Source organism: Chiroxiphia lanceolata, chromosome 8 (assembly GCF_009829145.1).
Source record: "Chiroxiphia lanceolata isolate bChiLan1 chromosome 8, bChiLan1.pri, whole genome shotgun sequence".
NCBI lineage: Eukaryota > Metazoa > Chordata > Aves > Passeriformes > Pipridae > Chiroxiphia > Chiroxiphia lanceolata.
In genome coordinates this window covers 16513877-16533612 of record NC_045644.1, presented here as the reverse complement: position 1 = coordinate 16533612, position 19736 = coordinate 16513877, and the positions used below count along the sequence as shown (strand labels likewise).

The 19736-nt window shown below is 47.9% G+C and overlaps 1 protein-coding gene across 1 annotated transcript; it reads right to left on the bottom strand.

Moving 5' to 3' along the window:
* Nucleotides 1-903: 903 nt before the first annotated feature.
* On the bottom strand, nucleotides 904-6206 carry HHEX (hematopoietically expressed homeobox). Its single transcript, XM_032694237.1, has 4 exons — nucleotides 5828-6206; nucleotides 4046-4224; nucleotides 3742-3792; nucleotides 904-2132 (listed from the first exon to the last, which is right to left on the bottom strand). The coding sequence occupies exons 1-4, from the start codon at nucleotides 6204-6206 to the stop codon at nucleotides 1899-1901; spliced, it is 843 nt and encodes a 280-aa protein (XP_032550128.1). The 3' UTR covers nucleotides 904-1898.
* Between the last annotated feature and the right edge of the window lie 13530 nt (nucleotides 6207-19736).

Genomic DNA, 19736 nt, shown 5'->3' with positions numbered 1-19736 from the left:
CGAACGGCGGGCACTCGGCCCTGGCGCGGCCCCGGCGGGAGCAGCTCGGGGGGCAGCCGGAGCCTGCTCCCTGTGCCCAGTGTGCACGGAACCCCCGATCACTTCGTCTTTTAGGGCCCCGTTCATGATCGCGGATTTAGAATAAGCCAAAGCTAAAGCCACTCATTCAGAAAACTCAGCTGATGTTTCTAGAAGTACTAACCCGCTTAGAAGCAACATCCTGGCTGCTCTAAGGGGTATCCCCCTCAGCAGCACTTGCTGCTCTCTAAAAACCTTCCTTGGCACTAAAAGCCTCTGTGGCACTTGGCAGGGTCTAGGTCCCTGTTCCCCAGGTGCTCGTTGCGGCGCCCGGGGGAACGGAATACCTGTGTGGGAGCACACCCGGGATACCCACTCCTGGGAGCATTTCCCGTAGCCCGGGTTCCCGGGCTGGCATGATTTCGGAGAAAGGCCGATGAGTAACCACTGTTGACTCAGGTGGGTCAGCGGCTGCCCCGGCTGGGGTCGATGCCCAGCCCCAAGCAGGCACCACCGGCCCTGCTCCTCCTCCAGCCTGCTCCCCCTCCCCGGCCCCCCCAGGATCGGGGCGACTCGTGGGTAAACACCTAAGCTTCCAGACTGGGCTCGCCGGCCAGCTTTTCCTCCTCCCGCCGCAGAGCCCTTCCCGCGCGGGCAGAGGTAGAGGCAAAACCAAAACGCGGGGTGGCAGGCTGAAAAACAGCAAAAAAAAAAATAGCAGCGAGCCCACATGAAATCCCCGCAACTGAGGGCACCCAGAAGGCTGCGGGGTGGCCGGCCACCAGCACTGTACTGAGGGAAAAGCCCAATTACAGCACAATTGCTGGCAGAGAGGTGGTTTGGGTTTTCTCCTACCAGTAACTGAATGGCCAGTGTGGCAGGTGGTGCAGAGTTTAGGTTTATTTCACAGACATGTCCATCAAAAATTAAATATCAGGTTTTGCCTTTTTTTTAACACTGAACAAATATGTACAAAATATGAACAACGTGAGGTACAAAACCGCAAGACTTTTAAAGAAAACTAGTATGTACAGAAGCAGATATGTATACGATAGGCATTATCTTCCCACTTAACCCCCACACCTGATACCAGTTTCTCTCCTGCAGCAGGGCCCCATCACTCCCTGCACTTTCTTCTCAAATACGAAATCCATAAAAAACTGGTGCTAGAGATTTTAAAGGAGAAAAAGATGTTTGGGTGGGGCTTTTTTCTGCAATTGGAACCATTCAGTCTGTGAGGCAAAGTTCTCAAAAATCTGAGAAGGCACATTTCATCTCACACGAGAGGAAAAATGAATCTGTCCAGAGACTCTACCTGACAAATGGAGGCATGTCTCAGTAGAGAGCACCACGGCACATAAAAGAGTGTGAGCATAAGGCACTTCTTGGGATGGCCAAATCCCTCCCTATTTCACAGAACATGCTTCTCTGCTTGCGCAGGGCGTTTAAATTAATCTATTTAAACAACATTTGTTTACACATACAAAGGGCTTCGTCCTGCAATCCATACTCACTTCCACACTAGTTAGAGAGTTTTGCCTGATCACCACCAGCAGCTGATTCAGACACACCCCGACCCTCGCCACCTTAAGGATAGGTGCAGGATTATATTCCAGTTAGAACATTGATTATTGTACAAATATATCTTACAAATAATTAAATACAAACCATGTTCCTTTAACCAAACTAGAGATCTTCCAAAACTGGATTGTTTGCGGAAAATACATCTTTCTTTCTCTGCTTATTATAAAACGAGTCTATTTGGTGATGCTTTCCTTTCAGTTTAACGGTGAAAGTTTTCTCCTGTAGCATAATATTCTTTCAAACCAGCCCCTGGTAAAGTGCAAGCCAAGTTAGGGTCCACTCTCTGCATGGGGCTGTTAATGGGTAGAATTGTAATAGCCTTTATCGCCTTCAATGTCCACTTCTTGATCAGAGTCATCAGAGACATCTGACTCCAGGTCCTCCTGGGAGGCCGGCGAGGGGGTGTACTGCGAGCCATCCAGAGAGACCTCCTTACCCTTCTGCTCAGGAGTCTGGCAGCTCTCCGGCCTTTGGTCACCGTGACTGTCAGCACCTTCCACTTCTTCTTTTTTGGTGGCCTGGGGATTCTCCTGCAATGAAAGAAGCCTGCTTGATACAGAAATACGAGGCCCAGAGACAGGAGGCCTGGGAATTCCAGCTGTGTTGTGTGGGAAAACCACCCTGGGTTTCTTGCAGGAAAAGGCAGGTGTCCCGCTACCTCCCTGGGCCTCCTGCCTATAAACCTGCCTGAGTGGGACAGGGCCGGGCAAGGACTCTGATCGCAGTCCCTCACAGCCACAGGGCCTGCTGCCGTGAATAAGGCTCCTTGGCGATGGTTATCACAGCCACTTCAAAAGAGTCAGGAGCTGCTGGAGCCCAGGAACCTCTGAACTTTTGTCTTTAGCAAAGCAAATGTTTATTATGAGTCTACAAACACCGACACACAGCTTCCTCCTGCCCTGATCTTTCTTTAATTATACCCAACAGCAACAGGAGGGAGGTTGAATCCATCAGTGGCCCAAAAGCAAACGGGAAAAAATTACTAATTAAGCTAAAACTCAACATTAAAACACCACTAAAACCAAACCTAACCAAAACCTAGTCTCTGAAGGTAAGAGTAGCCCTGTGTCGGCAGCTGTCTAGTGAGCCCAGTCCCCTAAGGGGGCATGAAATGATACTCTTAAGAGAAAGCAGGCAGAGACACGTACCCATGATATAACCATGCAGGCTTGGAGAAATGGATGTAACTGAATGAAAAGGAGGAAATGACTTAAAATGGCTGAGATCCCAAGCAAGCTCTCCGGACACTGCGGCATGAGTTGAGCCCCACCAGGGACCCCGCCTGCCTCTTGCCAGAGTAATGTGACTTTATTAAAAAATCAACTGAAGATCGGGTTAACTCAGATGAAGGTCACAGAACAAATTCATCTAGACCGTGATACTATGATTATTTTTCTTTTCTTATTACTTTTATATTAAAGGTTGATTTGCCAGTAAAACTCGGCCATCCATGTCACACTTACTGAAGCCAGACTCAGGCCACAATGTTGGGATTTTTCAAAAATATTTGAGCCAAGGGACCTTCATTTTGCCAAGCCAGGCAGGATCGGGCCCTATGGGCCGTAAGAAAAAAAATAATTATCTGCTTGAGCACAATATCTAAGGGAAGGGAAACTGCTTTAATCTCTCAGCCTCACACACTGTAACTATTTGTGAACGAAAAGTAAAAGCTACTCAATTTTCCATGCGGCTCCTCAAAACAAACAAGGTGTTTGTACCTCCCTCTCCCAACGTTTGCAAAATAAATCGACTTGTGTTTATTAAGAGAGGGCGATTTAAAACACCAGTAAATACTGTTCTCAAAAAAACCCTAAGTAATTTACTGACAATTACTTATCTTCCCCACGTTAATTGGCTAAACAACATATGGGTTTACAAAACAATTAGCGTGGAGTTTTAATAGGTGGTGTGTGAAAGACGGGCATAATTGATATAGGAACTACATTAGGAGCTTTTAACGTTAGTGCTGCCTGAACGAGTCCTCATGGATTCCAGCATGACTATTTGTCTTTTTAATCAAGGTGAAGAGGTTAAACAGCTTTTCAGATGACTTCTGCATACAACCTGGAATAGGCGAGCACGGCATAAGATAAGACAATTAAAATACTTATTTCTATAGAAACAGAAACATCCACGTACCTGCTTTAAGCGCCTCCATTTGGCTCTGCGATTTTGAAACCACGTTTTGACCTGAGCAACGACAACGAGAGGAGGCACGGGGTAGTCTTGGAGCAAGTAAGTGCCGGGAGCCCTACCCGAGCCACGAGCAGAAAGCAAGAGCCTGCCACCTCCCTCCTGCCGCCACCCCCGAGCTGGCCGGGGCCCCGGGAGCGGAGCGCCGACAGCAACTGAACGGCGGGGACCGGAACGGGGTCGGTGCCGCCAGCCCCAGTGGCTGCCCGGGGATGGGGTGCGGTTCCCCAGGGCACGGGCATGGCCTCACCTGCCTCTCGCTGAGCTGCAGCATCTTGGCCAAGCGCTTCCTCTCCGGCGGGGACAGGTATTTCTGTGTCTCGAACTTCTTCTCCAGCTCGATGGTCTGGTCGTTGGAGAAGCGGACCTGCCCCCCTTTCCTCTTGTGCAGCGGCCGCTGGATGAAGGGGCTCCATAGCAGCGGCTTCCCTACAAAGAGAGGCACAACGCCGAGGGTCACTGGCTGGCCGCGGACACGCGTGACAACGGAGTCCCAGCTGCTGCCCGAGCCCAGACGTGGAGGCGCGCCGGGTCCAGGGCTCGCTAATTTCCCTCGCCTAATTTTACTTCCCCGAATTCCTACTCTGGTCTTTCCCCTCTCTGATTTTTCCCCTCCGCCGAGCAGTGAGACCAGTTAAAGTCTACGGGCTTTGGCAACATTTCCGTCAATGTGTTTCCTGTTGGTCTATCTCGCAAAGAAAAGAGAAAAAAAAAAAAGAAAAAAAAAGACCTTTGCTTCCTTCTGCTCTTTTACTGCGATGCCCCAAAGAAACCGTCTGCCTTTCTCTAAGTCAGTGCCCAGATCCCCGCGGAGAGGGGACTTCGCGGGGATGGGCAGGGGGGATGCGCCAACACGACGGCAGTGGGCTTCTGGGAAGAAGTGCCCCCAGTTCCCCCACCCCTGGCTGGGGGCTTGCCCGCCAGAGGCCGCAGGGTGCCAGCCAGGCTCAGCCTCGGGCCCAGGGTAGTGGTGAGGGGCGAGCCGGTGCAGGCGGCGACACGCCGGAGATCCAGCCCCGCTGCGGAGCGGCCGCCGCGTCCCGGGGCAGGAGGCTCTGGCTAGTGCCACTGAGTCACACTGTTTGTCTTTCTGTCTTGCTGCCTGCACCCTTTGAAATTCGCTGCATTGTTTTTCGAGATTTTGCTTGCGTCAGGCTTTAGTAATTCTGGTGCAAAACAGACTCAAAAAAATAGGAAGCAACTGGTTATTTTAGCTGTCATAAAGTCACATCCCACACAGAGGAAATGAACAATATCAGAAAAACGGATCCCGGCTATCAGAAGTCGAGTGTTTCCTGAATTTGTCTGTATTGAGGATGTCGATAAAGTAATCAGCAATGTGCACGACTCCCGAGGAAGAGCCTGCTTCAGGCGGCCAGGAAAACACTTAACAGCTTCTGAAACCAGATTTACTCCTATCGAGAGCTCAAGGTTTCCTGTATGAACGGAAAGGGTCAGTCTCTTTCACTGCACAAATGTGGTGAGTCAGGTCCAGTTTTGCAATCACTAAGAACAAGTGCTGCAGCCCTGGCGCGGGGCTCGGCTCCCGCAGCGGGGACGCTTCCCCCGGCCACAGGCGAGAAGGGGCGGCCGGGGCCCCGACCCGGCTCGGCCCAGCCCGCGGAGGAACCGCGGGGGCCCCAGTGAGCGGAGCCGGCCTCCCGGCTGTTTTTCAAGTCATCCGCAGGAAAAGGGTGAGATCTGCCATGCGATCTCCCAATACAATTAAAACTCCCCACTAAAACCACACGCGACATTACTAAGGATACTCTCAGAGTCACTTGGTTGAAGGAAAACAAATCTGAGTCACCGCGGGCGCGCACTGTGGTCTCGCTGCCAGGCTCGGAGCACGGCACGTCTTTAATTTACTGTAAATCTGACGGGGGCCGGAGGGAGCCGGAGGAGCGCAGAGAAGCAGTGGGGCGGGCGGGGAAGGGGGCAGCTTTCACGCACTTCTCATTCACCCCAAGCCCTGACGGCGGGAGCGGGGCGGCGGCACGCAAGGAGGGCGGAGGGGAGGCACATGGCTTACCCAGAGGGTCCTGCCGGATCAGGGCGTGCGCGTAGTCGCCGACGGCGCGGGGGAAGGAGTAGAGGGGCCCGGCGTAGGCGCCGGTGCCGTAGGTGGCGGCGAGGTGGTGGGAGAAGGCCGGGTGGACGGGGGTCGGCTCGTAGACAGGGGTCCGGTACGGGGACACCAGGCTGGTGAAGGAGGAATTGGGCGACGGCAGAGTCGGCGGCGGCGGGGCGGGCAGGGAGTGGGGGGCCGGGGCGGCGGCGGGGCCGCGGCCCAGGATGTCCTCGATGTAGAAGGGCGTGGGGTGCGCGGGCTGGAGCAGCGGCGTGGGCGCGTACAGCGGGACGCCGACGCCCAGGGCCGCCGGCGCCGCGGCCGGCGGCTGGTACTGCATGGCGCGGTCACCGCCCGCGCACCCCCGCGCCCCCGGCCGCCCGTGCGGAAAGCCGGCCCCGACCGCGGCTCTGGGTGCTGGCACCGCCGCCGCGGGTTTCTCTGGGCTCGGGTTACCCTTCGATAGGTTTCTATTGGCGCGGGGCGGAGCCCGCGTGGTCTCTGTCCCCTTCCTGCCACGGCGCCGTCTGGCCAATGAGCCCGGCCAGGGAAGGGGGAAACCACCCCCCGCCGGCAAACACTCCCCCCGCCTCCCCTAGCGAACTCCCTGCGGCGCCAATCAACCACCGCCGCAGCCCGGGGGAGCCGGGGCGAGCCCCGACGGCACAGGGGGCGCGGCGCTGCCCGCGCCGCCTCCCGTTCCTCGGCCCGCGCAGGGCACAGCGTTACCCAGTTTTCGGGCTTCGCCATGGGAGATTGCTTGACCCCGGCAGCGTGGCCCGGACACAGACTGAGGGAGGAGGCGGAGAAGGGGATGGGCACCCCCCACCCGGCCCGCACCTCTCCTTTGCAAAGGTCCCCGAGGGCGCTCCGCCTGACTGCGTGGACCGGGAAAGCGGGGGCGGCGGGAGCGTGTGGGCGGCGGGGCTGGACCGGCTCCTACCCCGTCCCCCAGGACAGGGCCGAGACCGAGAATCAGGAAGTCGCGCCGCGCTGCTCCGCGCCCCGGCCGGCACCGGGCGGTAAACTGGGAGGCGGTGGGGGCGGCCGCCCCCGGACGGGGATGGAGACCCGCTCCCCGACAGCCCGGGGAGGGGAAGGCGGCGCGGTGGCCCGAGCAGCGCCACCTGGGCACCATCGATTTAATTTTTAAAATCCCACCGTGTGTGATTCCTCCTGCCCCCCCGGCGCCCCCAGGGAGGGACGTGCGCTCCGTCCGGGCGCCGCGGGCTCTCGCTGCGCGGCCGCCCCCTCGCCCAACAGCGCAGTGTCGGCCGGACTTGGGCGGAGGGGCGGTGGGAGAGGTGCGGAAGGGGCAGCGACTCCCGCTCTACCTGTGCCCCGTCAACCACCCGGGCACTCGCCCCTACGGCAGTGGGCGGCACCGCCTTCTCCCCCTCCGTGGGAGCAGAGGCGGCAGGTGCACCCTGTGTGTCCGCGGACCCCGCCGGGCCGCCCGTCCCCTGTCTCCCTCACACGCCCCCGGGCTGACAGCGAGCACGGAAAGCTGTTAGGGAATAGCAGGTGCTGGTTTGACTTTCTTTCTTTCTTAAAAAGAAAAAAAGGTCTCCGGTTCAAACCCACGAAGATCTTAATAACTAGGAGGCTCAGAGCAAGACGAAAGGGTGTTGGTGAAATGGAAATATATATATATATTTAATAATATAGGGAGGTTGAGTTTTCTTTTTCTTTACATTGTCAGCAAATGCCAAAACTCACCTTTAAAGCGTGGTCTTGTGTCTTGTAAATATCAGGTACACGTAAAGCGAGCTGACAGTTTTGATTATTTTTTCTCTGTGTGCTCAGTCTCCCAGGCATTGCTCTTTCCAAGGGGTTTAGTTAATGTTTTCATCTGGAAGTGTTGGATTTGCAGCTTGATTTACTTAATAAATGTACAGTAAACCGCTGACCCGTTGCCCTCTGTAATAACGACGTGCATGATACGAGGCAGCAGAATGGAGGGCCTCCACAATATTTTACAAGCTGTCGATTCAAAATCTTGAGAACAAGTTTATGCAAAAAGAAAAAAAAAGTTTTGGTGTATTATTGGAAAACAAATAAATAGAGGAAGAGATTATTCTTTTCTGACTTTTATACAAGCAATAGGCCTTGTTAAAAGGAAGTTTTAATGGCACAGTTATTACATTCCACTACCACTGCATAATCCCTAACAAGAAAAATGAAGCACTTAATTTTGCAGTTCTAGAGCACCGCCCCTTTAAATTCAATTGTTAGACCTCAGCCTTCCTCCTTCCACGGGTTGGAGACTATTAAATCTGCATTCATGAAATCTCACATTTATTGAACTACATAATTTTTTAATATCACTAGTGCAGGTTTTATAGTTGATTTTATTGTTTTTACGGCCATTCGGGGCTCTAAAACCCGGATTTTTTCAATGTTGTCCTTATAATTTTTTTCACACAGTCAGAACTAATAAAATAGAGCAGTTGTGACTTTTTAATGCAAGGGGTCTCGGAGTTTCAATATTTTCACTCTGCTGGATACTAAAACCAATAAAAATACATGAGATTTTAATTATTTTCTGGATTAAATAAAACCTTTTCCCTTTCGCTTGGAACATGCATTTTGTTTGTAGTTTCTGTCGTGAGGGAGATAATGCAGCTTCGGCAAAATACATTCTTACCAATATTGTTGTGATGAATGAGGTTTTGACCGGATTTTACAGTCTAATGGTCATTTAAAGTAAGGTGCTGTAGATCAGGGCAACCAAGACAGTGCTTTAATATTTCTATTATTTCTTCTCCGGGTTCTCTCTGGAAAGCTCTCCAATTTGTTTGAAAAACCTCGGGAGAGAGAGAAAATACGCTCCTTTCACGAATTAAAAAAAAAAAAAAAATTAAAAATTCTTTGACATTCATTTTCTTGGTATGCACTTGAAATACCCCAAGTTTTCCTGCTAATCGGGGGATTTCTGAAGGGCGGTGGGGCGGGATGTGTGCATCCCCGCACTGGCACAGACTCAGTCCGAAGGAATCGGCTGGAGAACTCATTATTTTGTGCAATAACTTCGGGGCCCTGTCTTCCCCTTCACTTTCCGTGAAATCCCCCGCCTTCGAGTTCTGAGCTTAAGGAAAAAATAATAATAAAAATCAGGGCCCCCACTTGCTCCAGGCGGCCCGGCTGCCAGCCCCGACGGCAGTGCCGGGGGAAACGCCGGGCTCCCCGCGGGGCGGACAGACAGAGCAGCTCGGGCCAGGGGAAGCCAGTGCAAATGTGCTGCTTCGAGCGACCCCCAAGCCGGGGCTGGCGGGGACGGGGTCGGACGGGCTCCCCGGGGGGAGGCAGCGGGGTCCTGGCTGCCACCGGCCGCTGCTTGGCCGCCCCATGAGTGATGCTGCCACGGCGGCCTCGCAGGACGGTGCCCCCGGGCTGTGCCATAAGCTTGGCCCAGCCACGTTCGTCGGCTGCTTTGAGCCTAATTCCTCCCGCTCCCAGCCCTTGTCCTGCGTGGAGTCCGGAGCAGTTTTCCACGAGGCGCTCCACAGGTGCCTCGAGGGGCGATGGGGAGCTTACCGGAGGCAGCGGGCACGGATGAGGCTCCGATGTGGCTCTGGAGCCTCCCGCCGGCCGGGGCTGCGGGGCCGCGTCGGGGTCCGGTCCCGCTCCGCGGCCCGGCTGCGGGTGGTCGGGTCTCCATCTCCCCCAGCCCCGGGGCGGGGGCGCAGCGCACTTTAATTTAGCGTTTATGTGTCACCGTGTTCGTGACCGGGTTTTACGGGGCGGCGGTAACGCGAAACACCTGGACGGCGGCACCGCGGGCGCGCACGGCGCGGGGGGCGCAGGCGGCTGGGGGCAGAGGGCGCTGGGCTGCGCTGGCTTGTCCTCAGGCCCGTGCGTTAAAGTAAAATAATAATAAGAAGAAAAAGAAATAAAAAACACAACCCCCCAGTGTCGGAAAATGAGCAAATGAGTGCTTCCAGAACCAGTGACACATGCCAAGTGATATTTCCACCACACCCCTCGTTACCTGCGACAGACACCCTGATAAACAGAAGATTCCTGATTCCTGGGATGGTTATTTCAGGCAATACATAGGCCAATCCATGATTTATAAGTGAAGCACAGAACACTTTTCTTTGCCTCGTGGATTCTGTCATCACTACTTGTACCTGCCTCGTTTCTGCTCTTTAAACTGTGAGTCTCACCCATAACGGCACCCTCTGTGACACTGCAGACTTCAGAAGAGTTACAACAGAGATGGATCATTCCTAGCCACAAAAACTGTGTTTGGCAGTACAGAATTAGTGAGCAATCCAGCGAAGTCCATCTTCTAACAGCTGGAGTGAGCTACCGGCAGCGTCATTCCCTAATGCTACAGGGCACTTTCTGAGAGGATCCAGCCTGCAGCCATTCCATCCCTTCCCATTACTGAAAATATTTCAAGACTCTTCCAAGAGAGGTGAGGCCACAGACTTGAACACCTTCCAAGGAGGAAATAGGAGGGAGTTTACCTCTCTGATTTTCCTAGTGCCGTGGAAGCCAGACTGCTGCAGACAGAGGCACTGCACGTTGCCGGGTGATGTCAGTTGGTGCTGCCTTCTTCCAGATAACTCATCTGTTAGATATTTGTTTCTTACATCTTCCTCCTCCTCACCATCATGATTTGATTTAATAAATGAGTTACAACTGTAATAAATATTAAGGCAAGTCAGTCTTAAAAGCATTCATTAGATGTAGCAGAGCAAGACAAATCTTGGTCTAAAAAGGGGTGGACAACATATGAACTATTATTCTCAACAGAGCTACATCTCTACAATTGTGCCAAATTTAAATCATACAGGTGAAAAAAAATTATATCCTAAGGGAATATGCATCATGCTGAGTATGTTTGAGGTTTCAGGAAAACTGGTTCAGCTGTTTCTGAGCATTGGGTTAAAGGAAAGCAGGGGGTTTTTTGCTGGCCTTTAGACATCCTTGCTTTGCACTGAAAACCTGCAGTGCCCCACCACAAGGAAAACTTCAGGAGATGAAAGCAACCAGAAAAAAGTCGGCTAGGGTTGCCTCTTCAGTTCTTCCTTTGGTCTTTTACTCGGGGCTGTGGCTTACAGACAGGCAAAATAAAGGGCTCAAACCTCTGCAGAGAGTCACAGACACCTCACGAATGTTTAAGCCACCCATAGGCTTGGTTTAGCTTTCTGATGATTTGAAGAGTTCTTCTTTCCTGACATTGAACATGTGTGTGTGTAAGACGTGCTGCCACCAGCAAGTGCTTTTCCTATATGCTGTCACCAGCTCTGAGGGGAAAAAAAAAAGCTACAGAAAAGTAATGGTGCTTTTGAGTCTTGTCAAGGAATTCCAAGCCACCACATGACAGACCCTCAGGGGAATGTATTGTTAAGGTGCTTCCATTTCCTGTAGCCCCCAATATCATTAATATCTCTTCTGGGATACCTTGACTTGCAAAGCGGGATATGCAACATTTATGGCTCTGTGGTAAAAAGAAAGAACACATGGCCCTGTACTATAAACACAGTGTAATACCACTTTCTTTCTGGACTGGGCTGTCTCAGTGATTATAGTGATACCAGTATCTCTAAACCAGTTTAATTCAGCTGAAGTGTGACATAATTCACCAGAGTTTTCTCCTGAGTTGTGAAGAGGCATCCTGTTAAACTGCATAGACTGTAATGTTTTATGGAATGCACTTTTCTAGTCCTTCCTTGGTCTAAAGACTTTCTTAGCTGACCATTATGAGAATGTGGTGAACAATGGTATGAAAAACAAACCAATATATTGTTCCTTACAGGCTCGTATTTCCTATATATCTGCCACCAAAGTGAGCTATTTTGAATCCTTCCTGTAAGTGTGACTGAAACTGCTTGGTTAATTATATTTATTTGGGATGATGGTAACTGTAACATGTTAAAACTTCTCTATATTCTTATGTGTTGGCTACACACATAAAGATTACACCCAAACCCATATATAATTCCCAGGGGCTGAGTTGTCTCTCACATCTTGCACAATCATTTACGTAAGTGCAAGCTGAATATAAAATGCTGCTAACACAGACTGCTGGCTACTGTACACCCACTCTGTGTTGATATAAATGACTATAACAAGATACCAGACAATGGAGAATCTGCCTCAACTGCAGTGATGACAAAACATCCTCTTTTTTTTTTTTTTTACAGAGTAATCAGAATACAAAATATTGTATATTTCAAAGAGGACTCATGCAGCAAGATTTTTCACGGTAACAGTTCCAATGGGTCCAAAGTACACACAGCTAAATTTGATGTCAGTAGGAATTAGGTATGAATAGGGAGTGTTACTTAGTTATTTTTGTTAATGTTTTCCAGAGCTTACACATTCACTCTACATTTTTTAGCAAACTTTATCATTTTGGCATCATAAAATCAATGCCTAGATAGGTTTGTTTTATCCGGAGCAGATACACATGCAGTTGCTGTTAATAGCCAAATATAGAAGCTTACAATAACCATCTAGCTAACTATTAATGGTTGTTTAACAGTGGGGTTAGAAGGATGGATCTGAAATCTGTCCTCATCTGAAAAATAGATTGCTAGACTCTCAGGTGCAGAAACTCTTCAAAGGCTTAATTTTCATGGGCAGAAGCCAAAATACTTGGCTAGAATTGGTTCTAGAAGGCTAGAGGAGGAATTGCCTTAGAGACAAATTCAGAACTGGTGTAATGGCTTTAGAGTCCATTGAAGTTGATGATTTCCATAGGCAAATCACCTGTTTTTCATAACAGAATGACAGAATATGCCTTGATGGTTGCACATGAAAATATCTCATAAAGTACTATTAAATGGCAGAAATGGAAGAAATAATAGCTTTTCCCTGCGGCAGATATCGCCCCTTCTCTCTCTTGCCCCTGAGCTGAGGTCTCCCAATATTGGAAACTGCGTAGCCCAGAATCAACTGATAAAAGAGCAGCATTAGACACAGACAGTACCCAGCCTCGAGTCTCTGAGTCCAGGGGAGCTCATTGTTTCAATTATTCTCTGTTAGTTTATGCCAGAGGTGTTGGGAAAGTTACTGCTGGGTTTGACGACACTGTGGAGTTTCTTTACTGTGGCAAAATCTCAGTGTCCCAGAGCACTAGTGGCACTTTCAGCTGCACAGAGATTATTTGTCACATGCTACTGAGGACTTCTGCTTTGTGACAGGGACTCAGGACACTGTTGGTTCTCTAAAACGATGTGAGCTCCGGCAGCTAAGAGGAAGGTATAGGTGAGCATCCTGCATTAATCTTTGCTGTGTCTGGTTTCATTCACCCTCTCCAGCAATAATCACCTGTCAGGTAAGTCACTGTTCAAGTCCTTTCAGAGTCTGGAAAAAAGGGGAATGCTTTTGCAAAGCTGCAGGCTTTCTCATGCTTCATGAGATTATTCCATAGGCTTTGGGAGTTTTTTATTTTTCTTCCCTGGAGTCTGGTCAGGAAATTTGTCTTGCTTGAGCTATTGTGTACACAGCAAAGCTATATGCTTTACTTCTCTGTATCAGCAGTGCTGGTTGTGGAAACCTGTGGAAATGCTTGTGCAGCTGAGAGTACAGTTCTCCTGATGGGTATAAAGTCAGGCCAATAGCAAACATAATTACTCCTGAATAGAAACTGGGACAATATATGCTGGGATAGCAATAACCACAACACAACTTGGACTCATTATACTACTTCTGATAAAAGCAAAACAACAAAAAAAAAATCCTCTCTTGACATGAAAATAAATGTATGGCCAGTCTTCGCGAACGAAGATTTGGGAAGGGTCTTTGCCCTTCGAGCCTGCGCAGTGGATTTTTTAGGTGAGACACAGTGTGCGCTGAGCTGAGTCACATGAAAATAAATATGCCAATACAAAATCTCTATATATCTAAAATCTGTATTCAAAACATTGCAGTTCTTTCCTAAGACTTTAAGGACTGGGTTTGACTAACCTTCAGAACAGCTGCTCTTTCTCAGTCCTTCCTTAGTTTGACCATCTCATAAACTTACCCCATCCTAGTAATGGAGCCTGAAATTGTAGGTGTAGATATAGAAGTTTTAGTGTTGCAGAATCTAAACCATAGCCCAGATGTCTCCTTGAAGTCAAACCATGACATCAGAGCCCAACCTGATACAGATGCTAATCCAAATCTTGACCTCTGACCTTACTTTGTTTATTTGAAAATGCATACTTTAAAACATTACCTCAAAATTAATATAAAAAGATTTAAATAGGTGCCTGAATAGTATCCTCAGCAGACGGACAGGTGATACACAGCTGCTGAGAAGAGGCAGCTGGACTTCAACCCAGAGCTTAGTGCTGCATCCTCATCGATGGACAGCTTGTAGCTGTGCAGCTCAGCTGCTGAGTTAGAACAGTAATTCAGAGGCAGATCTACAGTCCACATTTATCTGCTGGAGCAGACACATGCAGGAAATGCCTGAAGAGGGATCCTGCCCCACTCTGGGGCTCCTCTTCCCCAGCACTGTCAGTGAATCCCCACCATTCCAAAGCATGTCGGCTTCCAGGGACTCCAAGGCAGCAACAGGCAATGCAGTTTGTGGGGGTCATTCATACAAAGTTAGGTATATGGGTCACATGCCAATCCACATGGTTCTTCACATGTCGAGGTACAGCCGAAGATATAATCAGCATGGGAACAAAAATGGGCTTTTTAAAATCTGGTCAGACTCACTGGATGAATAGAATATTTGGAAAGAAGACGCAGAAAGCAGACTGCTAACCAGGACAGGCTTCAGAGATACTGTAGATAGCGGGAGAGACCCATTAATTACAGAATCATAATCTACCAAAATTATTCCTTGTATAATATTACCAACATGTACTAGAAATTCACTGGAGAAATACCTTCCTATTAGAAGAATGGATTCTATGCTGCCCTCTGTGTAGTTGTGTGTTTTAAATTTGTGTAATCTGTCTTTGTGAAATACATACATTTCCAGTAGTTTTCTTAAAAAGGTAATACAAATTAACATTTTAGGATTAATTAACATTATATGATCAATTAAAACTGAAGGTAAAGGTAACTCGCTTTTAACCTTTGGAGAATATCTGACAATCTGAGAGGAACTGTGTGAACGCTTCTTGACTTTTGCCATTACACAACCTTCTAGGAGGTTTGTTCTTGAAGAAAGGAGGTCTTTTACAGTCTCAGATGCACTGAGAATCTGACTATAAGTAAAGGCAGGTTTAATTGGACTGTGATTACAGGATGTAGTCAGAGCACTCTACTTTTGAAGATAAATAAACAATTTAATTTTAAGTTGTGCCTAAACTGAGCCATCACTGCATCACTTAATTTCTGTGGCTTCCCAAACTGCTTTTCTATTGTTTTTGCCTTTTTCACATTATGTTACATTTCCCTCAGGTCTGAATCTATTGGTAGACATGACATTGCTCTTTATGTAGCCTCCATAGCACCCATTTGACACCTGTAAAATATTAAACTGTAAGAATGTGTGTTAAAGTCAGTCAGCCAGGATAAGTGTGTTCTATAGATAAATGGGTTTGTTTGGGAGAGAGCACCACAGCCTGCCTAAGCCTCTGTCTGTATCACTTAAGCGTAAATTCCTAAAGAGTCAGGATGCTGTAGATAACCATAAAATCACAGAAAACAGCAGAAGGAAGTCCTGTTGGCCAGGTCTGCCACACAATGCACACTCCTCAAACTCTGCTGCAGTTGAAACTGTTGCAATCCAATGCACTTTCATTTTTTGCCTGTTGCATTTTCTGCGCATTTAGTTCACATACGGGCTTTGAACATGTCGGTTTCACTGCGGCTTTCACGAAGTGAATAATAGTTCCTTAGAAATACACAGAGACTGTGAATAAAGCTCAAACAGGATCAGCCTTTGCATATCTGCCTACACCTCAACTTAGACTCCAGATAACACCTAAATCAAGGTCCTGCCAGCTTTGCCACAGACAGTAGTGTGAATGGGACATGAACAGTTCTTCTGAATACAAGCAACAGAACTGTTGCTTATATGTCTTCTGACACATAAGCAACAACTTCAGTGGCACCAACTGTGCCTGCTTCCTTTGCCATGAGTAGGTAGCTCAGGTGCCTCTTCATAGTGAGGGCAATGGGACTGATGACTTTGTACCCACATTTCTCTGTACTGGGTGAGAACATCATAACCTGGGTGCTCCTGGCAAGCATTAAGTGCTGAGACATGGGGCAAAGCTGGGAGTGACTAAGTATTGTTGTTACATTTTCTTTCTGTCAAGCCTGTCATTACTCACGCTACTCTCTTGTCACACATTAACCTAGTTCCTCTCATTCCCGAAGGTTTACACTTAAAACATTAGTTGACAGTTATTATGTCACTTTACTCCCTAAGCCTTGGTTAGCAAACTCTATGCTGTCAGCTCTTTGTACTTTTTCTCATCAGGCAGTTCTTCCAAGCATATACCTACAGTTGACTCTTCTTCTCTGAATTTCCTCCACTTGGCTTCCTGGTAATGAGGTGCAGAGAACTGCACTCACCTTTTCCAGATGCTACCACACGTCAGTTCCAAGAAGAGAGACTCACTTGCTCTTTCCCTGTGGTGTGTCTCCATAAGAACCCCAAATCATATTGACATTTTTAACTGTCACATCACCTGGAAAATTCAAATGCAAATTCAGAGGCCCTCCTTGCTCAGCACAGCAGTCCACACACGTTTTCCGCCCTAAGTGAAAAGGAAGACCTGGGACCTGGTCTTTCTAACAAACACTGCCATTTCTGTAGGGAGCTCAGATTGTTTTCTAACTCTTCACACTAATCAGGTAAATTGGCTTATTTATGACAGGGAGAAGAGCGATAGGAAGTACTAACTAACCTTGTACTGGTGGTCAGAATAAAGCAAAAACAAAGCCGATTTCCAGTTCTCTGTGCTGAGGCTGATTTTCCATTGTCGTTCCACATTATCTTCCCATTTAAGACTGCCCATGCAATTCTGTCGTGCATCCTGTAATTCTGTTCTAGTAGGTTTAAAACAAACAAAAGGAAGTACTTTTTCACACAGTGCATAATTAAATTGTGGAACTTGTTGCCATGGGAAGCGCTGGATGCCAAAAGTACAAAGGGTTTCAGAAAAAGAGAAGATAAATTAATGGACGATAGGTACATTGATGAGTATTAAACACAGTAGCTTACTCCACAGCATTTGGCTCAGGAAGCCCTTACACTGCTGTTTGATGAAGGCAGGAAAGGATTTCTCCACTGGTGACTGTTTCTCACACAGTTCCCCTCAGTAGCCTCTTCTGGTCACTGACAGGAAGAAGACATTGGAGTTAATGGCCTGTCTTAGTAAAGCAGCTCTAATGCTCCTTTCCTAATGAGATGCACAGATGTCAACAGATGCCTATAAGTTTAAAAAATGTAATCTTTAAGCCAAAAATTGGCTCCAACACTTTTGAATTCCTCTTTGGATGTTTTTATCAGATCTAATCCAGTTGATATTATAACATGATGTTTACAGCAAAGTATAAGTGTAAGACTGAAACGGGATATTTTAAGGTTTCGGCATGGCTAGCTTTATTGGCCCAGCCAAAAGTTTGATTTTGCAGATATTACAGGTTGGATCAACTTTGTTGGGGACTAATGTCAAGAGGAAACCTGTTATCTGTGCTGTGAAAGTTGTATCTGCTCCTGGAGCTCTCTCCCCTCACTGAACAAATGCTCCCACCGGCCAGCATGGTGCCATCTCTTCTTGTTGACTTTGCTCTGTAATTGCTGGTTTATCAGTCTCTCCTCAGACTTCTCAATTTGTCCTGACTGACAAGCAAAATGAGCAGAGGTGTACACGCACACACAGAAAGGAGAGGATGGCAGCTGGTGAGGAAGGAAAGGAGGGCAGGCTGGTGAGACAGGGAGCAAGCCCTGGCCCTGTGGCTGCCACTCTCATCTGGGCAGAGAGCCTTTCCCCACAGGCTGTACCAGTTGCTCCAGTCCATGAGGGAGGGAAAACTGGCCCATAATTCTGATAGCATCATGAGTTGCTTTCATTTCTTGTTCTGTGTGTTTGGCTGCAAAATGTGTCCTCTGATTTCATCTGTATTGCTTTGTCATTGAGGTTTCTTTCTTTCATCATTTAGATTGACAATATCTCACTTCGGTCATAGCTTTGCTTCCAAACTTCTCCTGCATTAGCTCAGACTGTGTGTAATTGCCTTAGTTACTGCAGAAAAATTCACTCAGGCATGGTAATGAACAGACTGAAGTGATTTATTTCTATTGTTGAGAAAGCTGTATAAGTTTATCTACATTATATTGTTAAAATGCATGCAGTTAAAAGCAAGAAAACAGTCAGTTGGCTGAGGGCCTGCCTCATTTGAAAAGTAATGACAATGCAAGAGGATCAAATTCAGAGGCTTCATTTTCTCTTTGTCACCAGAAGCCCCAAAGCACAGAACATTTTCTTGGATTTTGAAGAATGTTTAAGATACTTTGTTTGCAGGAAGGAGAAGGTCAGACTGCACGATCTAACCATCATGCGGTACTTTAACTTAAGCACCTCAATGTTATTAACTCAAATTTCCTAACCTTTGCTATAGTTCATCATCTTGTATGACAGTAGACTCTATGAAAGGAAAGCTTACGTTCAAGCAAAGTGTTAGGAGCAGCACTCGTTTTCTTCTTTTGTCTGGTTGCTACTGGGGTGGAGAGCACGAACTCCCAGCGAGGGATGCAGCAGTGACTGCAGTAGCACTGTGCTGCCAGATGGGAAGGAGAAGGCTGTGGTTCAGCAGCTCTGGACTGGAAATTGGGGCCCTGGACACCTACCTTTGACACAGTGTGCTGCTACTGGAGTTCATATCACCACATCCATGCCTCTTTGTGTCTGTTCACCTGCTCCCTGACTGGTCTTCTAGACTAAGTTCTTCTACAGGTATGATCTGCTTAGTGCCCTGTTTGGTGTACACTGATGGGGGGACTCTTGGAACGTTCCGTAATTTAAGCATTAATTATAATGCAAAAGCAGTGATCCAAATGTTCAAGCCAGAGTCTTGAGCTATTAAAGGCCACTTTATTAGGCCTGTTTCACTAACAAGTTAAGATGCACCCAAGAAAATCTATGATCAAGCTTTTTTCTGTCAATCAGTTATTAAAATACCAAACCTCAGTTTTTCCAGTGCCAATTATTCTTGTATCTACAGACTGGGGTGCACTTCTCATGAAGCAGAATATTCCCTAGAAATAATATGTTAAAATAAACAGCCAGCCTAAGACCAAAAGCAAAGAGCTAGTTCTGGACAACAGATAAGATACTCAGGGAATAACTAACATAGATAATCAGCAAATGATTCGAATTAATTAATTTGGCTCTGGCTGGCATCCCCATTTCTGCCTGAAAGCTTACAGTGAAATCCAAATAAGTGGTAGTTATCTTACTGTCTCTTCCTGTTATCTGATTTTAATGACAGCAGAGGAGAGAGGGGAAATCATGTCTTTGAACGGGATTGTGGCCTTTCATTTAAGGCAAATACTACATCCAAATGGAAGCTGCCGGAAGAACGATTCTGCCTTGGCTTAGTCCTAAGCAGATTAAGTACTGTATTAAAAATAGACAATATCAGGTTCTTGCAATGGCTTCATCAGCTTCACCACAAATACACATACAGAGAAACAGAAAGTGCTATTTATGACAACCTGAAGGTGGCTAACAGGACAGTGTGAGGTGGCTGTGAAGAGTCAAAATTCAGCCAAGGCATCTGTATTTTATGTTTCAATAAATGTCTTCAACATTAAAAAAAAATCACAATAGCAAAATTTAAAGGGAGTGATGCTTATCTCAGATTCAGCTATGTGCTTGTAGCATCCAAGTTAAAATCACTACATCCTTAGGTTCCCGTGTGGTGAATGGAGAGAAACACACAGGGCATCTAG